This window comes from Rhipicephalus microplus, chromosome X (assembly GCF_043290135.1).
Source record: "Rhipicephalus microplus isolate Deutch F79 chromosome X, USDA_Rmic, whole genome shotgun sequence".
NCBI lineage: Eukaryota > Metazoa > Arthropoda > Arachnida > Ixodida > Ixodidae > Rhipicephalus > Rhipicephalus microplus.
Genome location: NC_134710.1, coordinates 106596699 through 106617645, shown reverse-complemented (window position 1 = coordinate 106617645; position 20947 = coordinate 106596699). Strand labels below are relative to the sequence as shown.

General features: G+C 39.5%; 1 protein-coding gene across 2 annotated transcripts in view; it reads right to left on the bottom strand.

The window, feature by feature from the left end:
• The window catches only part of LOC119176272 (palmitoyltransferase ZDHHC11), a 73963-nt gene that overhangs the window by 14701 nt on the left and 38315 nt on the right, over nucleotides 1-20947 (bottom strand). The window contains exons 9-10 of one of the 2 annotated variants that reach the window (XM_075877370.1): nucleotides 19465-19594; nucleotides 8828-8918 (exon numbers count right to left, since the gene is read on the bottom strand). In XM_075877370.1, the coding sequence (XP_075733485.1) occupies nucleotides 8828-8918; nucleotides 19465-19594 (221 nt within the window). Of the gene's footprint in view, nucleotides 1-8738; nucleotides 8919-19464; nucleotides 19595-20947 lie in introns of both variants that reach the window. The other variant, XM_037427475.2, reaches the window with a different exon arrangement.

Sequence of the window (20947 nt, the reverse complement as noted above, 5' to 3'; positions counted from 1 at the left end):
AATGTATTTGTCGTGCTTTCAGTTAGAAAAGTTAAACATGTTCGATAAGTCTGTGAGTTCGTCTAAACACACAGTCATGATTTGAACGGAGAAACTTGAACTACTGATGTTATTGTAATAAAGGGTTATTTATACAAGTGATTGTTTTGCAATTTATTTCTTGATTACTATGACGAGCAATGGTTATTTAACTTTTTATAGTACTAAAAATATGCCTTTCAATGCTCCAAAAAAGTCGTCTATCTGGTACACCTGACTTGAGGGTCATAGCATTGTGGGGAACGTTTTATGTGCAAAATCTATGGCACGATTGTAAGAGTTGCCGCAGTGGGCAACTGCAAAATATTTTCACACATAGTGCCCTTCATAATACAGCTGAAACAAATTCACATTTCTCTTCTTTTCTTTTTCTTAATTTCTCCCACTGTGCCTTAGAACTGAATACCCATTTTTTTTCTGATCACATTACAACTCTGCAAAAATTAATAAATAATTCTTTCTGATGCGAAACATCACAATCATTCCCACTTTGTTTCACAATTACTTACGCATGATTCTGGGATCATCACTGAGTCACTCATACAAGTGCACATAGTCACGAACTTTCAAAAAGTGCACCATACACCTATATATAGGTGGCGCCCCCATTAAAAAATCCCCAACCACCACTTTAAACTGCTAAAATAATAATACAGTAATGTATAAATGCATTTAAGCTCTCTTAATACTTTTTAGGTTGTTTTTTGTTGCACAGGAGCACAAAAACATGGAAGCTTTTTTTTTTTTTTTAGGACAACCCAACGTGAGTGGCGCCATTGCTATAGTTCCGCCGACAGCCGGTTCCCATATATTTGCCGATAATCTGGCAGGCAAGGAAAACCTAGGAGGCTGAGGTCAAATGCATAGAATGAATTTTTTAAGACCATAAATGCAGCACAAAACCAGCAGCAGAAAATGCAGCTGAAAACCGCTTTTCCTGATGCAAATGCTTTATCATCCTTTTATGCTTCAACAATGGTCAAAGTGATGGCCTACCATATTATCAACAGAATCAGCTGGATGCGAGCGGTGACGATGAAACAAGCACAAAATCAAGCTTAGCACCATCGAGCAATACTGGCCAGGTCAAGCTGACATTTAATAATACCATTCAGCGCAAAGTTTCTGTTACTTAAAACAGTTTTCAAATGGCCAAAGCCAAAATGTTTTGCCAGGAATTCAACACAACCAATCTAGTATCCAGCTGAGTTTCGTAGCAACAAAGAACCATAGCACAACATCATCTAAATAAGCCAAGGAAAAGACGAAGATTATTTAGTGCCCCCGCATCACATGCTACACGACACAGCCAGAAGTCAGAGCAACGTAGTGCATCATATTTACTTTATTTTAGGCCCATGGACATGCTGCAATAGTAGTGCATCACTGAAGAAATCACAAACGTGTAGTTCATAACAATTTTTTTTCTAATGGATTGTTGATGCTACCATGCATAGAGAAATCTCATCTCTATTCTACAAAGGTATTAAACTCACCTGAAGACTGCTATTACAGCCAATAAAACAGCACCTGTTTTTTGTTTTTTTTTTTAAACATGGCTTTTGACGTCCAGACTGGTTTGGTGAGTTATGGTAAATTGCTAATTTGGCACCTTCTAGTCTGCAAACAACATTTATAAAAATATTTTTTGTAGACCCTTTGTAATAGTTATAAGTAAATGTTGAAAATTCCAATCCCTATGAATAAAGCCTCTATTATTCAGCTCTGCTTTTTTTTCAGTACATATTTTTTTCCTTGAAGGGGCACTGCAAAACTTTTCCAAGTAACCATGGAATGGCTTCACCAAAGAAGTTTATAGCCTCACAAATTGACCAACGCAAAACGTTTTTAGAATTCGTCAAGTATGAGCATAATTAGAGGTTTGTCGCATGCTGTAATTACTTGTAAATGAAAGGGTGGTAGGTATCGTAATTAAACTGAATAAAAGATACAAGATGAAGGTAGTACAGGCTTACGCGCCTACATCCAGCCATGATGACGCTTCAGTTGAAAGCTCCTATGAAGACGTGGAATCGGCAATGAGTAAGGTAAAAACACAGTATACTATAGTGATGGGCGACTTTAATGCAAAGGTAGGGAAGAAGCAGGCTGGAGACCAGGCAGTAGGAGATTACGGCATTGGTACTAGAAACGCCAGAGGAGAGCTACTAGTAGAATTCGCAGAACGCAATAATTTACGGATTTTGAATACCTTCTACCGAAAACGAGAAAACCGCAAGTGGACATGGAGGAGCCCTAATGGCGAAAATAAGAACGAAATAGACTTTATAATGAGTGCACACCCTGGAATCGTGCAGGATGTGGAAGTGATTGGCAAGGTACGATGCAGTGACCATAGAATGGTATGGTCTCGAATTAGCCTAGACTTGAAGAAGGAACGACAGAAACTGATACGCAAGAAGCCAATCAATCAGCTAGCACTGAAAGGGAAAGTACAGGAATTCAGAGTGTCGCCGCAGAACAGGTACTCGGCTCTTAGTGAGGAAACCAACCTTAGCGTAGATACAATGAATGATAATCTGACGAGTATCATTACGGAGTGTGCAGTAGAAGTTGGAGGCAGGGTAGTAAGACAGGACACTGGCAAGCTTTCCCAGGAAACGAAGAACCTAATTAAGAAGCGTCAAATCATGAAAGTGTCAAGTACAACAGACAAAATAGAACTGGCAGAGCTTTCGAAGTTGATTAATAGACGTAAGGTATGCGATGTAAGAAGGTATAACATGGAGAGAATTGAACACGCTCTGAAAAACGGAGGAAGTGTCAAAGCATTGAAGAGGAAACTTGGGATAGGCAAAAATTGGATGTATGCACTAAGGGACAAAGACGGCAAAATAACTACCAATATGGATAGGATAGTTAAAATAGCGGAGGAGTTTTACAGAGATCTGTACAGTAGCCGAGACAACCACGACCTTAATACTATAAGAACTAGCAGTAACCCAGATTACACCCCACCAGTAATGATAGAAGAAGTCAGAAAAGCTTTGGAGAGCATGCAAAGAGGCAAAGCTGCTGGTGAGGATCAGGTAATATCAGATCTGCTGAAAGATGGAGGACAGATTGTGTTAGAAAAACTAGCCACCCTGTTTACGAGGTGTCTCCTAACGGGAAGAGTACCAGAGTCTTGGAAGAACGCTAACATCATCTTAATACATAAGAAAGGAGATGACAAGGACTTGAAGAATTACAGGCCGATCAGCTTGCTCTCTGTAGTATACAAGCTATTTACAAAGGTAATTGCTAACAGAGTAAAGAAAACATTAGAATTCAATCAACCAAAGGAACAAGCAGGATTTCGAACAGGCTACTCAACAATTGACCACATTCATACTATCAATCAGGTAATAGAGAAATGCTCAGAATATAACCAACCACTATACATAGCCTTCATAGATTACGAGAAGGCGTTTGATTCAGTAGAAATATCAGCAGTCATGCAGACACTGCGGAATCAGGGCGTAGATAAAGTATATATAAACATCCTGGAAGAAATCTGCAGGGGATCAACTGCTATTATAGTGCTTCATAAAGAAAGCAACAGAATACCAATCAAGAAGGGTGTAAGGCAGGGGGACACAATTTCCCCAAGGCTATTTACTGCGTGCTTACAGGAGGTTTTCAGAAACCTAGAATGGGAACAGTTAGGGATAAGAGTCAATGGAGAATACCTTAGTAACCTGCGCTTCGCCGATGACATTGCATTGCTGAGTAACTCAGGGGACGAATTGCAACTCATGATTACGGAGTTAGACAAGGAGAGCAGAAAGGTGGGTCTTAAAATTAATCTGCAGAAAACGAAAGTAATGTACAACAACCTCGGCAAGGAACAGCGCTTCGAGATAGGTAATAGTGCACTTGAAGTTGTGAAAGACTATGTCTACTTAGGGCAGGTAATAACCGCAGAGCCGAACCACGAGATTGAAGTAACTAGAAGAATAAGAATGGGGTGGAGCACATTCGGCAAGCACTCTCAAATTATGACAGGTAGATTGCCACTATCCCTCAAGAGGAAGGTATATAACAGCTGTATCTTGCCGGTACTTAGCTACGGAGCAGAAACCTGGAGACTTACAAAGAGGGTTCAGCTTAAATTGAGGACGACGCAGCGAGCAATGGAAAGAAAAATGGTAGGTGTAACCTTAAGAGACAAGAAGAGAGCAGAGTGGATTAGGGAACAAACGGGGGTTGAGGATATCATAGCTGAAATCAAGAAGAAGAAATGGACATGGGCAGGGCATGTAGCGCGCAGACAGGATAACCGCTGGTCATTAAGGGTAACTGACTGGATTCCCAGAGAAGGGAAGTGAGTTAGGGGGAGACAGAAGATTAGGTGGGCAGATGAGATTAAGAAGTTTGCGGGTATAAATTGGCAGCAGCAAGCACAGGACCGGGTTAACTGGCGGAACATGGAAGAGGCCTTTGTCCTGCAGTGGACGTAGTCAGGCTGATGATGATGATGATGATGATGATGATGATGTAATTGCTTTGTCTGTTCTTTCAAACCGACAAGTATACTGGAGGATAAGCGAGGAGGGTGTCACAGGGAAAAAAAAATTACACCATCTGCATGTCGTGACATAGTACAACTTTCCATTTTTCTCCATCCAATGCACAGCTCACTTTCAATGTGAACACCAGCACATGCGCGGGCACATGGTGGCCTTTGTGGCGACCACAATAACTATGCAGCCCATGATGCTCAAATCAGACAAAGAGCATGAATGTGGATGTATGGCATCATATGTAGAAAGAAGATGGAATGATTTCAAACTGACTTTGACAATAAATTGTAAATATTCAGTACACAGGCTGAGCTATAATGTTTGGTTCATGTGTTTTCTGAAGCCTCAGCTACCGATCGGCAGCACTTTTTTACCATGCTGAAAAAGTGGTGCAGGGCCCCTTTAACAGAAAAAAAGTTACATTATTGATATAAAAAATACCCCAATCTGCTTTCATCCCAATAATTAATCACCAACTGCCCAACACCCATAGTCTTCCAACAATTTTTTAGTATAATAAACCCAATATGTAATGCTAATCCTTTCCAAACATCGATATATATGTTTAAAAAACAACGGTTTCAAAATCTTCGTGTTACCATGTTAAGTGGAAAAATAATTTTTTCTAGGAATGTAATGCATTCTTTTAAGAACATGAACAAGAATGCAGGACAGCATAGATATAGATCTATTTCATTAAAATGAACTGCAGTGAAAAAGAAAATGGCTTGTTTCTATCCCCATGAAGACAGATTAGGCCACAATATTTGCAAGTGTATAAGTTGCACACTTTATGAATGACACATCTTTTCATAACCCATCACAGTGTAAAAAGTTCGCATAAGTGATTTATGCAAATGAATGCAAGGCAAAAAAGCTTGGGTGGCTTGCAACCACTGCAGTGAAAAAAAGGCAATGAAAACATTGTATGTTAAATTATATTTCCAGCTTTCAAGCTTAGGGAAAAAATGAATAAATGGTGCAGCTGCAGCAGTGCAATTACACTACAGAAAAGCAATTAAACAATGCCACTAAAAATGGCTAAGAAAGTAATCTTTGGAAATTGGTTTGCAAAGCTATGCACACTAGGTGATTTCTATAGAATATAAAAAAACGAAATAAAAGAAGGAAGAGGTATGACAATTGTAATTTCCACTCAATGAGGATAGGTATAATAGCTTATTTAGCCAAGGCACGCGACCCTGTCTCGCAATATTTGCAATCGTGACGTCTGCATAGTGAAAGGTTTTCTGTAGTCATTACTCTCCTTGAAAACTTTGCAGAATTGGTATTTTCTAGCCTACTCTGCATTCTGAAAAGGCACTGTTTCTTTAGTGTGGGTACAAGTAAAAACAGTGTGCAGTTACAATGTGCACTTTATAATCTGGTGCTCTGTGGTGTTAATAGCCAGCAATAATTAGCTGCAAAAGCTTGCCAAACACTAAAAAGAGTTCTTGCAATTTGCAAATACAGGGGTACATGTAGTTCTTATAGTTCTCACACACTACAGACTTCTCCGTTTTATCATGCAAAAAGACTAAAGCATCGGCAGTTCCTAGACCTTAATTTTCCCTTCTCATGCTCTACAATCAGCTCCCCATGTACTGCTTATCATTCTGGCATTGAGGTGCCCTTGTGCTTGCCTCTAGCAACTTCTTCAGTTGCCTTCACTACTTTTGGAAGAATGGAAACTTAGACTTCAAGAAAAAAATTAAGAGTTTCACACTAAGAGTGCCAAGCCTGAAGGAAGCACGGAGCTGGGCAGCCTTCTCTGCTTTTTTTTTTCTGTTTAATTTCTTCTCTGTTTCTCCCTTTTTGTCTCATCTTTCTATTTTATGTATTTTTTATCTCTGTTTATTACAACTTTTTTCTCTCTCTACATATTTCTTTGTCTTTCTTATTCTTTCTATCTTTCACTTTCTTCTGCTTCTTTCTCTCTGTCTTTATATCTTCCTCTCTGTTAGTTTTTTTTATGTCTGTTTCTATTCTTTCTTTCTTTCTTTCTTCCTATGGTGTCCTTCTTTTATTCTCTCTTTTTCTCTCTTGCTTCCTCTCCCTCTCTTTCTTTCCATGTTGTGTTTTACTCTCTCTTCTCCTCCTTTACCTCTTCCTTCCCTTTCCCACAACCTTGCAATAAAAAAAAAATATGCTCTGCTCTGCTAGCCTGCCTGGGTAGCTGAGTTGTCAGGACACTCATCTTCGGAAAGTGGATTCACGGGTTCACATCTCGTCTCGCCAAGAATTTTTTTTTTCACCAAGGGTTTCTCTTTTTATCTATCTGTTCGTTTCTTTTCCTTTCTCTGTACATGTTCTTTGACCCATCAGAGTTATTCTGCCCCATGCCAAAGAAATTGGAATGTGTTTCGTGAGCAAAGCAGGAGCTAAAAAAGAGAACCGAGAGGAAGAAGAGAATGAAGAGAGAGAGAGTGTTAATTTACGACGATGATAGTTTTTATTTGCACTACCCAGCGCAATAAAAAGTTTAATGAGCTCCGCTCTTAAATACACAGTATTTGGGGACTATTTCGGTCACACGCTACGCAACTGGCTTGCTCGCATTTACTTTCTTGAAAACCTGGCTTGCACCACTTTTCTATTAAGAATGCTATGTCATGCTGGTGGCATGCCACTGTTTGTTACCAGAAAGTGTTGGAACTGCAGTGATAACTCAAGGAAAGTACGCGAGATAGATGATAATTATAGTAGTTGTGTAGCAGAAATGCAAATCCTCTATTTCTTCTCACAGTATGTGCTATAACTATAAGGAGAGAGTCTTAAAAGTAGATAAAAAGGATGAAATGCAACTTATAGCTTTTCTAAATACGCGGATTTTTTGGTACCTTATATTCAAGATGGCAGAGACTGTCGATTTCTTAGAATGCAATATCGGGAGTAAAAAGCAAGGAGAGTACTGTTGCGGAATTATGCAACGATAAAACTTCTAGATGTCAAGAAACAGTACCAGTGACTACATCATACGTTTAAGACAGCTTTTTTAACAAATCCCACATGAGTGTTGTCAGCCCAGCAATGTCAGTCGTGCAGTCAGGTTTTATGGCTATACCAACAGAATAGATTCGAAGCAGTCGTTCCACTGCATGTTACAAACGAATTCTGATGCAAGCACCAAACCAACCTTCTCACAAATGGTTTACAGTGTGAAACATTACTACTGCAGTCAAGCTTTCTTTTTCATCTTGAAAGCAGAATGTGGAGAAGTGCAATGGCTCAATTCTGATGAAATTAGTAACCGAGCAACACTGTGACATATGATGCAAAGTTAGCATCACTTTTACTCCCTGGAAGTCTGAAAGTAATTGTAGTAAAAAATGACAGAACAGTTTTTTTGAATTCTAGCTAGTATACATTATTTATCAAAATGTGTTATTCGTGACTGATTGAGCAGCTGTTACCACAAAGTTTACGAAGTCTGCTAGTTTACAGAAAATAAATTATTAATCTTGTTTGTTCATAGTTTGAGATAACTATAGTGCTTTGTTTGTGAATATAATCCTTGCTGAGAAATGACATACATTCATGTCAGCAATATCAAAATTGCATCGTTGCATCACAAAAGGCTTTTTAATTCCAAAGTTTGACTATGGGCCACGGCAATTAAGATATATCCATTAGTAAAAGCTTGTGAGTAAAAGCTCACGCGAAATTATGCATTACATTGTTTGCAACTTAGGCAACTTATTGATGTCAACAATTTTTTATGAGATGTCTGTTGTGTGTCCTATGGGATTATCATTGAACGATTTGCATTATTTTGCCCACAGCTTCAATGGTATTATGTATAACAAGCCATGGCTTAGCTACCACTGGGCATTTATGCAGAATACAGCAATAATCGCTCTTGATTGCAGTGAAGTCAGCTATCTGACTACAATTTACCATAAAGTCCATTAATAAAATAGGCAAGGACAGCGCTATAATACAAAAATAAAGGTACCAGAGTGCTGAAGCAGATCTGATTTTTGTGATGTTACTGCATGTGCATAACATAAAGAAACAAACAAGGAAAAAGAATACTGCAAGGATGAGCCTCAAGAAACTGTGTTCTTTGATGTTGACCTAAAGCGAGAGCTAGGACTCATGACTACACCGGGAAAAGGTTTGAGGGGAACAAAAGACTGGGAGGTGTGAGGAGAAAGCACAAGAAGCCAGTACCTGCAGAGCAGCCAAGGCAGGTGCAGTGCAGTAGGACATGCACGCTCACAGCCTCACAGCATCTGTGCGGTGACCCCAAGAACCACTACCTTGCTGATTGGCGAGCCCCACAACTGGAGTGGCATGGTTGCCATGCTCTGACACTTCCATCAGCTTGCCACCACGGTTCTTGCGAGCCACCTAAAGAATGATGAAAGTACTATCAAGATAGGACAAGATTCTGTCACTTACTATCCTGTAATATTTTTTCTTGAAAAGGCACACATGCTACAATTTCAGTATTACACACAAATCAATATGTAAAAAAATTTCAAACAGAGGGTAACACATGCACACTTTACTTTCCAGTCGATTGCTGTACAGTGATATCTGAAGGCAAAACTTTTGCCTAAATGAGCACATCAACCAATGGACAACATGCTCAGTTGATGAGACTTGAGAGTCTTGCTTGATGAGACTTGAGACTTGATGCCTTGAGGTGGTTTGTTAGGGATTATCGGTCAGCTGCCATATTGTAATAAGATCACATACTACGTGATGCCGAACAGGCAAAAAAAAAATGTGCTCCACATAGATGACGCTCACTGAACCTCCCAGGATGACCACCATCGTAGCTCCGTGCTAGAGCATTGGACGCATTATTCAAAGGTCGCAGGCTCGGATCCCGCGTCTTTTCGTACACTTTTCTTTTTTCACATTTACACCACAATTACTTCTAATAACATCCCCTATACTTTCCCTGGGAGTATTGTCTGTTAATTCTCATTCATTATTTACCTAACAAAGAGAACACGCCCTTAAAATTCACGCTTTTCTTCATTCATAGAGTCTTGTGCTGGTAGACTTGATGCCTTGAGGCAGTGTGCGAGGGATTACTAATCAGCCGCCAATCTTTTAAATATAGGATCACATACTATGCGACGTCAAACTGGCAAAAAAAAAAGGTGTTCCACACTCGTAAGCAACAGATGATGCAGACTGACGCTCCCACGTTTAAATGCACATATATACTTTATAATATGAATGGGGGTATGACCACAATTGTAGCTCGGTGGCAGAGCATTGGATGCATTATTCGAAGTTCGCAGGCTTGAATCCTACTGGTGGGAAGTTATCTTTTCGTCCACTTTTCTATCTTAAAATTTACACCACCATTACTTCCAATAACATCCCCTACACTCTCTGTGGCATTCTTTTCTGTTAGTTCTCATCAATATTGTATCTAGTAACAAAAAAACACGAGCCATTAAAATTTACACTTTTTTTCATGCTCGCTACATAGGTTGGATGATCTGAAAAATAGAAATTGTTGCCAACACACACTATTGTCCCAGGTTAAGGATGCCAAGGTCTATTAAGCATGTGACAAATGGTAGTTCAACTAGTTACTTTTCGGCTGTTATAACTATTTTTGAGACAATGATGAGCCTCACTTATCCAGATATTTCTCTTCATTGAGTACTAAGAGCCATGGAGCTTTGGCAGCTGCTTTACCATTTAGGTGTGAATGCTCAATTGGGTTTTCACGAATGGCAGCATGAAGTGTGCCAGCTTGACAGTCACCTGTTCAACATAATTAAGGTGTCTTTGGATATATATTTCACTAAAGAAAATAGTTACTTCTGCAATGCCCTAGTGAATCATATTTGGAATTACAACTTTGTATTATTGATTGTGAGAAAAGTGGAGCCTCTGGTGACCTTTCTAGAGTGGACATTGCTTGACTGGAACACTTTACCACTGGCACTCCTCTGCAATTAGTTTTCTATTTCGTCGCAGGGCACGACAGTTAGCTTGAAGAAAAAAAAAGCTGTCCTGCACTATGAAACATTCGTAAAGTATCTAAAAAAAATACTTAATTAATCTTCACTGTCATGAAGCGGATGGTTTCCTAAAATAGCACACATTTATTTGCTCAATGTGATAACTATATTTTTTCTTTCTTTCTGCAACATTTTTTTCTTTTTCTATTAGCAAGATGAAAATAATATATTTGAATGACTGATATATCAATCCCTCCAGAAATTTATGCCAGAATTGACCCAGTCAAGGTGTGGCCCTTCAGCCCCACATCTCCTTTTAACTAGACAGCAACATAAAATGTGTGTTACAGCTTACATAATGTCTGTGTAATATCTATGTAATGTCTATGAGCATGCCAAAGCATTGGAAAAAGTGATGGTGCACATCTTCAGATGCACATCAAGCTCTGATCGTGTGGGCTCTATTTTGTGCAAGATAAGATAGCTGGTAAAAGCAGAGATCGGAAGGAAAGATAGCTTCTTCAAGCCTTCCATATAAAAAGGAAAGAGTCTGCCTGTGTCAACAACACAGTTGATGAATACACATGAACTGAGCGTTTTTAATGGGCAGCTTTCATGATGACATGTTTTATGTCATGCTCACATGACAACGGTTGGTACCTGGTGCTCCTCTGTCTCTTTCCTGTTTGCTTTTATGTTTTAAGCTTTCCGTAATGAATATTATGCTTAGCAAACGCCATGTGACTAGCAATCACAGAACGTAAAATATTTCAAGAACTATCAAGTTTCATCAAATTGGCGCATTTCTTTCCTGAGAAATAATGATGAAAACCACGAATTTAAAAGCTTATGCAGTTGTGTAAGGCAATGGGTCACAAAGCTTACTAAAAATAATATTTACATTTTGGGCATATTGCTGACAAAATTTTTCAATTTATCCTTTCTACCCTAAACCTTGTATCGATCAGTTGAAAGCTCGAAGAGTAGCAGCAATACAAAAAGCTAATAGCTTACATGACCTGAAACATGTGAAGCAACTACGTTTCTTGTATAAATTAAAAACTTAGAAAATTAAGGTCTATGAAAAGAAATATTTGAATATTTGACATTCAATTTGAAAGCTACTACATATTGGGTATTTGCACATACCGAAAAGTTAGATCTGAAAAAAAAAATGCAACTAATTTTTCAGTGTGTATGAACGCTTACCAGTACAATTTTTAGACTCTTGAGAGCTTGGCCTTTCATTTAATGTAAAAAAAAAAACTAAAGTATTTATGTGAGTACCTTTACTGTGCCCTTGAAAAACATACAGGAAACTGCGTGACAAGCTTGCTTGTGAAGTAAAACACACTTTCAAAAGAACAATACAGCTTTTGAACTGTTTACTTTGTCATTAAAGCTATAACCTCCCAAGCTGAAGTTATAAACAAGCACTAAATAAGAATTATTTCAAGAACTAAGTATATTCTAAAATACAAAAATTTCCATGTTTGACTCGGATTATGCATTTAGATATCAAGAATATCAGTTTCTGTGGAGTTATCACATGTATGTCTTACATTCAATGACCAATGTTTCAGATGTTAGATTTTATGGACATGGGTTATAATTTGGATACCTTCAAGGCACTAACCATGTGCTCCACAGAAGCAATGCAGAAGAAATCTGAAATTTCAGACCACCACAATCCTTTAAACACCTCATTTTTTAAAAAATTTATACCGTGATTGAATGATCAAAGTTGAATTTATTTTTACTTGGCATACTTCCCGCAGCCAAGACATTGTAGTAGCAAGTGGGTGGCAAACATACAGTTGAAACTCGATTTACTGAAGTGATGAAGGCAATTGAACTACCACTCAAATCTTCAATGACGATGGTCTTAAGTTAAAATCCACTTTGAAAACCATGAAATGTATTCAATTTCTTAATGTGTAGTTAAAATTTGGCCATGGTTATGTTGACTAAACTCACACCGAAGCCCATCAAACCCTTGCTGAACTAGTCTTCTGGTCACAGCAAACTGGTGATGAATTGAATTGCCTTTTCTAACATTAGGCCAGCCATACAAAAATCATGAGTGCTTATAATGGCTGCCAGTATTAGTGAACAGTTAAAGAAACTAAAAGATGCGGGCTCTTTACTTGTGCTTTAGCCTCAGCATCTGTAAAGCTTGCAAAAACAATAAAACATCAAAATAAACATGTTTTAGATTGCAGGAACGAAGCAAAAAAAATTTTTTGGCTAGGTTCTATTTTATGTATGAACAGCTATACTTTATGTGTGTTTATGTGTTTGTTTGCATGCATGTGTGTGTATATACACACAAGCAAAATTTAAAATATTCGGGGGGGGGCGGCGGCAGGTTTCACCCCCCTCCTGGCTACACCCATGGCAGGTAGTGAGCAGGTTGAAAAGAAAGTGAGCAGTTTTGCCTTATAGCATTCATCGGACCACCCATAAATTAAATGAGCTAGTCTCCAGATGTGGGTTGCACTTGGAGATTTCAGCATCGAATAAATTAGAAAAAATATGAGCTCATATTGACAGGTGGCGGCAAGAACCACAACTTTGTGATATGTACATGTTTTAAAGCGGTAGCAAAAAGAGCTCGCTTTGCGGAAATTCTGGTGTCGGCTTTGACAGTGTCATCCTTGGTTGTGCACAAAAATCGTCATTGTGCCCAAGTGAAAATTTGGGATAAATGCAAATAAATCAGTAATAAAAAAAACTTTTGTTTGAGTTAGAATTTAATCCAGGTTTTCCACACAGCAAGCAGGTATTCTCTAACGGAGCCACACTACTGCTTGAAGCTGCCTTGTAAAAAAAAAACACATTAAGAATGTCATGTAGTGGGGGGAGCCTTCCTAAAGAGGCCCCGAAGCTTCTTCGTTCTTTCTCGCCTGGCTGACGAAAGTTCTTTCTCCAACAATTTTGTTTATTTGGTGTGTATGCGCTCAAGAAGTGGCACACGACATGTTGCTTAGTTCTGAAGTCCATTTTTCATAGCAATGTCCTCGGTTCTGCGGTATGTGGAGAATCTGCAGCATACATAAAGTTTGCATAAAAAATGCATTTAAGATAATTTAACTATGGGATCATTTATAGGTTGCAATTTAAAGCTGGATATGAAAACAATTTTTATTTTCTCAGGCGATTTCATAATTCAGGGTTAAAAAGCTTTTTGCTTGACGAACCAACTGTTGCAAAAATATTTAGAATCCAATCTTTCAAGTACGAGTGGGGTAACAAGAATTTATCGCACACTTCAAGCGCTTTAGTTTGACCTCTCGTATCAGAAAAAGCACTGATAGCTGCACAGCAAGTGGGAATGACAAAGGGGCATTTTTTCTTTGATTGCACAGCTTACTTTCAGTGCGACTGCGAGCCCGTGATGGCTGCAGTAACTATGCAGCTCATGATCCTCAAATCAGCCAACAACCGTGGACCTTGGGTTTATAGCACCATTCGTAAGAAATAAGAGGGAGCGATTTCTAGCTGGCTTTGAGAATTATTTGTAATTTCTAGGCTGTGTGCTGAGCTATTATGTTTGGCTCGACTACCGATCATATGCCTTGAGTATCGATTGGCAGCGTTTTTCTGACAATGCTGCGTAAGTGTTGCAGGACCCCTTCAATGCATGCAATAATGTGTGGCAGAATCGTAGAATCATACCAGGCATCAAAACATGTGAATTGCACAAGTGGGTAGAATAAACATCCCAACTATTACTAAGTGTGCAACTACGCAGGTTTTCATGGCATCTGACAGAGATCTAGTGGGTACTTTACCGATTTGCAAAAGGAAAAAATTATGACGTAGTGGGCACTTCGCAACCAAAATTTAGAGGATAGTTTAAAACAGCCAATGTTACATGCACAAACGTTACTTTCTTTGCGTCACGGTTAAAAATGAAGCGCACGAGGTCTGGTTAGGCTATCGTGTTCTAATTTGAAAATGAAGCTTGTGTCCTCCAAGTTTTCCAAACATTTAGAAGATAGAAGACATATTTCGTATGTAACATGTGTTGTATATGGAATACCATTGTCACGTGGTTGAGAATATAGAGGCCAGCCAAGCTGTTGCGTTAATGTGCAGCACACAGAGCACTTTAATTCCTTAAAAGCAGCCCCTACTTGACGTTTGTCCATGCATCGTCGCTAACTCACGTGTATGGCCCTTTTTCAAGACACAAGTGTTTTTTATAAGAACAAAAATCAGTTTTTCTAAGAAGTTATTGAGGCTTGTAATATTAACAAATTGGGAGAAGACAGCATCAGCCAAGCCCCAGTATCACTTTAAGAAAAAATGGTTAGGTATTTTGACAGCTCACAGGGTGTAACAAAAATAACATGTACCTGTTTCATCGCAGTTCAAGAAAGGTTTTTTGCTTATATGCTGTTTTCCAATTAAAACGTTCACTTGATTTAAAATTGAAACTTTCAGCACTTGTCTTGAGTGCTTCTTCCTCCTTTTGGTTTAATTTCACATCTCCGCAGTTTGTTCAATGAAGGCAGTGTTTTTTTGCTTCTTTGAAATCGAAAATTCTGATGTAGCATCACCCCGAAACTATTGCAACTTTTTTTTTTTTTTGCCGCTGATACAAGCCTGCACTTGTGAAAAGCTCGTGAGGACAGCCTCAGCATGAATTCTTTTTATGCACAGCCTATATAGGCAAGGCACACGGTCACGGTAAGCTATGACAAGCTGCCGATAAAGATGGGAAGAACGAATGCAGGTAACGTGCAAGCAGGCAGAGCAAGTTCCAAAGAGACCTCACTGACACTAGAACCATTTAATAATAAGAGCATGTGTAAGTATTGGCACAAACAACACACCATTACCGCAAACTGTTCTTTTCTAAGTTAAAGTACTTCTGACAGCTGCATGCATCCTCATCAAAATAAAACTATCATCGTGACTGGGTGGCTAAATGTTTGAACGTGATAGAGTCATAGCACATGTCTAAAGAAAGGCTGTCTGTCTGAAAACTGGGAAAAAAATCAGGACATTTTCGCTAATTTATTCTGGAATAAACTTTATTAGATCATGTTAAGTGCCATAAAAGCTTTGTTAATTTGATTTGATGACAACACTGAACCCTATTGATACCTGCCGGCGAGTGGAAATTTCTTCACAAGATAGGGTCGTAAAATTGTGTTTCCTTAGACAGAGTTTTAACCATATAAGGAAAAAAATTAGCAGAGTAAAATATGCAGTATTATACAACATCAGCAACATATTATGAATGTAGAATGAAATAAAGAGAACAAAACGAAATGACTCCTAAAATAACAAGAATGATGAAAATAAACACGGCTTGTAACACAATATCAGAAAAACATAAATGTAAAAGAAATATTGAAAAAGGTAGCAAAAAGAAAAACAAATGCCATAGATGTATGCAGTTAAACCAAGCTTGTTGAGAAATAGAGACTACAATGGAGAGCAGATGTCTTGCGAAGCAAGCCGCAGCACACCATTCACGATTCTCTCCGCATTGCTCATGTAGGACACACAAAAAAAGACGAGGTTTCAAGGTGTGTGCGCTTGCCAGCTCGTGACTGTCACTGACTGATGGAGAGGGGCATACAGGTGAGGAGAACAAACTGACATTGTGCATGTTCTCTGCGAGGACAATGCACGTGCAAGGCCCTGCAAAACTTCTTGAGCATGGTCAGAAAATGCTGCCAATCGGTAGTCAAGATTCCCGAGAATACACAAGCCAAATATTATGGCACAGCATGCAGCCAAGAATTTACAATAAATTCTCAAAGTCGGCCACAAATTGCTTTTTGCCGTTCGAAAATCATGCCATTCGCAAGTGCCGTTCGCAAATCGCTTGAAGCTCGAACGAGCACAATAAGAGAAGTGGTGAATCTAGAAAAATGTTTGCTAGCTAAAGCTAGAACGTAATCGTTGAGTAAATACACCTGCCTCGTTAACGGCTTGCAAGACACATAAAATTGCTTTGGTTTTGTTGCGGCAACTGCTTGTGGCTGTTTTTCGTGAAAGAATGATGTGACGTGTGCAAGAGAAAATTAGTGATAAGAGGGGGAAGAAAACATAGCCAACATTTCTCTTTTCTTTTTTCGGTTCATGCCGGAGTCAAGTGCTGAGGCAACTACTGCCGTGTCGCGTTGTGCAGTATATGTGTAGTTGTGTGTGTTTATTGCAGTTTTACTCTGCTGTGGTTCTTCTTATATTGTTGCCTATATGTTTATTGTGTGTAATTTATGATCATGATATGGCAGCTGTATTTTCGCGTCTCGCAGTGCAATGAACCTCTCTTTGTGCCTGCGTTTATCAAACATTAACTAAATGGGCATGTGCTTACCAAGAATATCACTTGAAAATAAAACTTTTCGCTCCTCCAATGTTTCTCATGTTTTAATTAAAATGTGTGCATAGACGCACATTGGCATCGTATGCTTGCCACTCTAGTGGTGCAGCTTACACGAAGCTCATCAATGCATGCAAACGATGTGTTAAAGAAATAAAAAATAAAGTATGGGCTCAGAGATGAGCACACACGTAGAAGTGGTCTCGGAGGTGGTATAATAATCCCAGTCACTACAAAATGGCCTTAGAGATGGTCTTTTCTGCGGTCTGCTATCTCTGAGGCTGCAAAGTTTCACCACACTCGTTTGGTGCACTGCGAACCCAAATCAGCTGCAGGGGTCTAGGGAAGTGTCCTCTCTTTGGTACTACGTCGCTAGCATGGCTTCCGCCGCACGCCGCTCAACGTGGCACGTGCGATCTCGATCAACTACATGCGCTTAACAGTTTCCTGTTAAGAAAGACGTCGTCGTTATCGCACTTGCAGCAAATATTGCGTTTGCTTTCTCGTTCATACATTGAAAACCTTTTACGGCCTTATGACGCGAGCTTTCACTTTTGCTGCCAGTGCACTGTTGTATGTAAGCGTGGCGAGTTGTCGACCATTGTTGCTGATCTCCCTGCCTTGAACATGAACTTCGTATCACGCACACGGTTCTTGGCTCACTGCTAGTGCAATCTTTTTGACGCCGAGTCATCATGTTTTGGACAAGCTTTCCGTGACAACATACCAAACGGCAAGCTAGGCCTAATCGGCGTTGGTTGCGCTTTTATTGGTAGCGGTCGCGTGAATCTAAGTTGCGGTTTGGTACTAAATAAACGAACCTCTTTGTGGTGGCCGCACTTGGCGAAAAGAGATACATATCGTTAAATAAAAATAAGGGCAGCACGTGTAGCGCTCAAATAGTGATTTGCGATTTGATTGCGATGTCTTAAATAGGTTGCGCGAAATCGAATGGTTGGCATCTTTCAACGCGCCAAGTTCTGGTCATGATTCAACATAGTTTCTGTGTAATGCGATGCAGTTTCTGTGTAAGCGGTCTGGTAGTCGGCAAATTTCCGCAATGGTGCTTTCATTTGTTAGTCACCCCACTCCCCTTCGTGTTAAGTTCATTGGCAATGCATGTCTTTAGACCTTAACTTCTTTTAACATTCAGAAATTTAAATGTTAGCAAGCACGCATCGCATGTTTCAATTCTCGGACATTCAAAGCTGCATGCTCAACACGTTTTACATAAGTGCGGCCTTTGAAAAAGGTTGTTTTGATTATAGCGCGGTACCGCTTATAGTGCAGATATTTGCGACTCCCGCGACTTACGTTATAAGCGGTCTATACTGTAATTGAAATCAATGCTGAGGTCTCAGGTGTATCTATGGGGTCAAACATTATGCATACTTTTACATTTTTTTCAACCCAAAAATGCTTGTTGATTCCATTTTTGTACAGGGTCCACTAAGACTTCACTGACATCATTTCCATCATGGACATGACGTCGATAAACTGCCCACAAGCAATGACAAGAACAAAAAAAAAACCAGAAGAAAAAGTTCTGTTGATTTGCGTGACCTGGGAGTTAAACCCACGACTTCTCGGTTCACAACAATAGGTGCCGAGCACTCTACCCCCTGCGCCACATATACTCATGCATGAGGCTTCACAAATACGCCATATATTTTTCAAACCTTCTCCCTTTCACAGCCACCTTTGTTGGCAGGGGGGCTGTGTCGGCATATGAGATTAAAGTACTACATCATGACACTAACAAGTGCACTCAAGGAGTGCTTTGGTAGTTCCCGCTTTCGTTGAAGCAACACCTCCCAGGGGGAAGCACATTCAAAGCTGAAGCCACAAACTACGCTTTTTGCATTTCTAAAGCACTGTGTGGCATATGCATGAGCACAGGCACAGTTTACCCTAATATAAGGGAACCAGTGCCAAGTACCAGTGTTTATTATGTGCTTGTTGATGCCATATTTGTGCAGGATTCAGCATATGTTATGCCCATGTGTATGCTAACTACTTCAGCTACTACAAACGATAAATCACGATCATGGAGATGTACCACCAAGTGTCAACGTTGGCGCACACACGTCAAACGGTGCTACAGCACCAAAACACCAATAGACATTGTGCAAGATCTTATACATCAATGTATAATAAAACATCAACTACTACTGTGAAAACGTGGTTCACTTTTATTTATAGCGATAGCTGAGATGGAGGTAGCAACCTTCTTTTTTTTTTAAATTCTATATCTTGTGGGGGCGTACTAATTATGGAAAGAGACAGAAGACATACAAGAGCGAGCTTGGAATACATGTATGACGTTAATGTACGCTACCAATAATGATAAGGAAAGAAATTGGGGTGTTGTTGCAAACTATGCTGTGCCTGTCCTTTAAAACAATTTACTTCCTCTATTCCTCATCGTAAGTGATTTCACCTGAAAGCCTTAGTTCCCTTTAAGCCAAATCGTTGAGAAGCAGAATGTGCCTATGGATAGCCCGATTACACTCAAAACACAGCCTAGTGAGTCTGCTGATGAGATATTTTTGGTTGAAAGAGTTTTCAGACCAGCCTCATTCCTTTCTGTGAACTGCACTTTTTTGTCCAGCCTCACCTTCAGCCTTGACTTGTGTATCTCTCGGAGGACGTAGCGTTGACGTGATGGACTGTTGGTTTGCTGCACATCTCGAGAGTGCAATGAGCCACCACGGGTACTTTTATCGTGACCATTAGGCACGTCGATCCTATTTCGATGCAAGAAAAAGAAGAAAGAAATAGGTGCTACTTAGCCAATGCAAGTGCACATTGACAAACTCTAAACAATAACAAAGCAGTTCTTTTGGAAAACCCACCAGATGGACTATTTCACAAAAGAAAAAAAGTTGTCATCAACCAGTTTGTAGTCAAAAGCTACAAAAAACCCACAAGATTTTCTCAGAAAAAACCTGCGCAGTTGAAGACAAATTCATCCTCATCCAGCATGGTAGTAACGGTCTCTGGTTCAACTCCTTGACTACAACGAATCTTTCTCTAAAAGTTTCTTTCGTTGGAATCGGTAGGTCTTTATGTAGCCACTGTTTTCCAGAAGCATGGTAACGTGATTTGCCCGAGCCATCTCGAAACATGTTCTATAGAATATGAATGTTCAATTTGTAACATTCAATCAACCAAATTCGAGCATAAAGAGTGGTCCTTCCCAGATAAGCTGTGATCTTTCCAAACACATGTTGCCCTCTTTATAGCAAGTAACTACAATAGACAATCCAGAATTGCTGAAATTGAATAAGACATTTTGCTTAGTAACTGTATTTACAGCATTTTGTAGCTCTGCTATGCCACTCTCATAAATATTTTTGTAATTCAGGGTCTAGTTATATTGCTTAAAATTTGTTCATGCAGATCTGGTCGATTTTATAATCAATAAATCTACAGAAAACCTTCCAGTTAATATCGTATGGACAAATATTCCTGTCAAATTTTGTATTTTGTGTTGCAACGCTTTTTCCGTTTTGTCTGTTACAGTGATACTTCCGAGGTCTTCTGATTTGGAACAATTTGTGGAGCAGTAAAATTTTCATTTTATAGCACTGTGGAGCAGCAAAAATTTCTATTTTAGAGCATTTTAGAGTAGGTAACTTTGCATCTGGGAGCACTCTGGAGGAACTATAGCTTCACATCCTGGAGTGCAGTGGAGAAGCAAGTTGCATTTACATTCAAGGGCCTCAATAATTATTTTGGGGCCCTTGTGAAGAGCTAGAAATATTTCATCATCATCATCATCAGCCTGACTACGTCCACTGCACGACAAAGGCCTCTCCCATGTTCCGCCAGTTAACTCGGTCCTGTGCTTGCTGCTGCCAATTTATACCCGCAAACTTCTTAATCTCATCTGCCCACCTAATCTTCTGTCTCCCCCTAACCCGCTTCCCTTCTCTGGGAATCCAGTCAGTTACCCTTAATGACCAGCGGTTATCCTGTCTACGCGCTACATGCCCTGCCCATGTCCATTTCTTCTTCTTGATTTCAGCTATGATATCCTTAACCCCCGTTTGTTCCCTAATCCACTCTGCTCTCTTCTTGTCTCTTAAGGTTACACC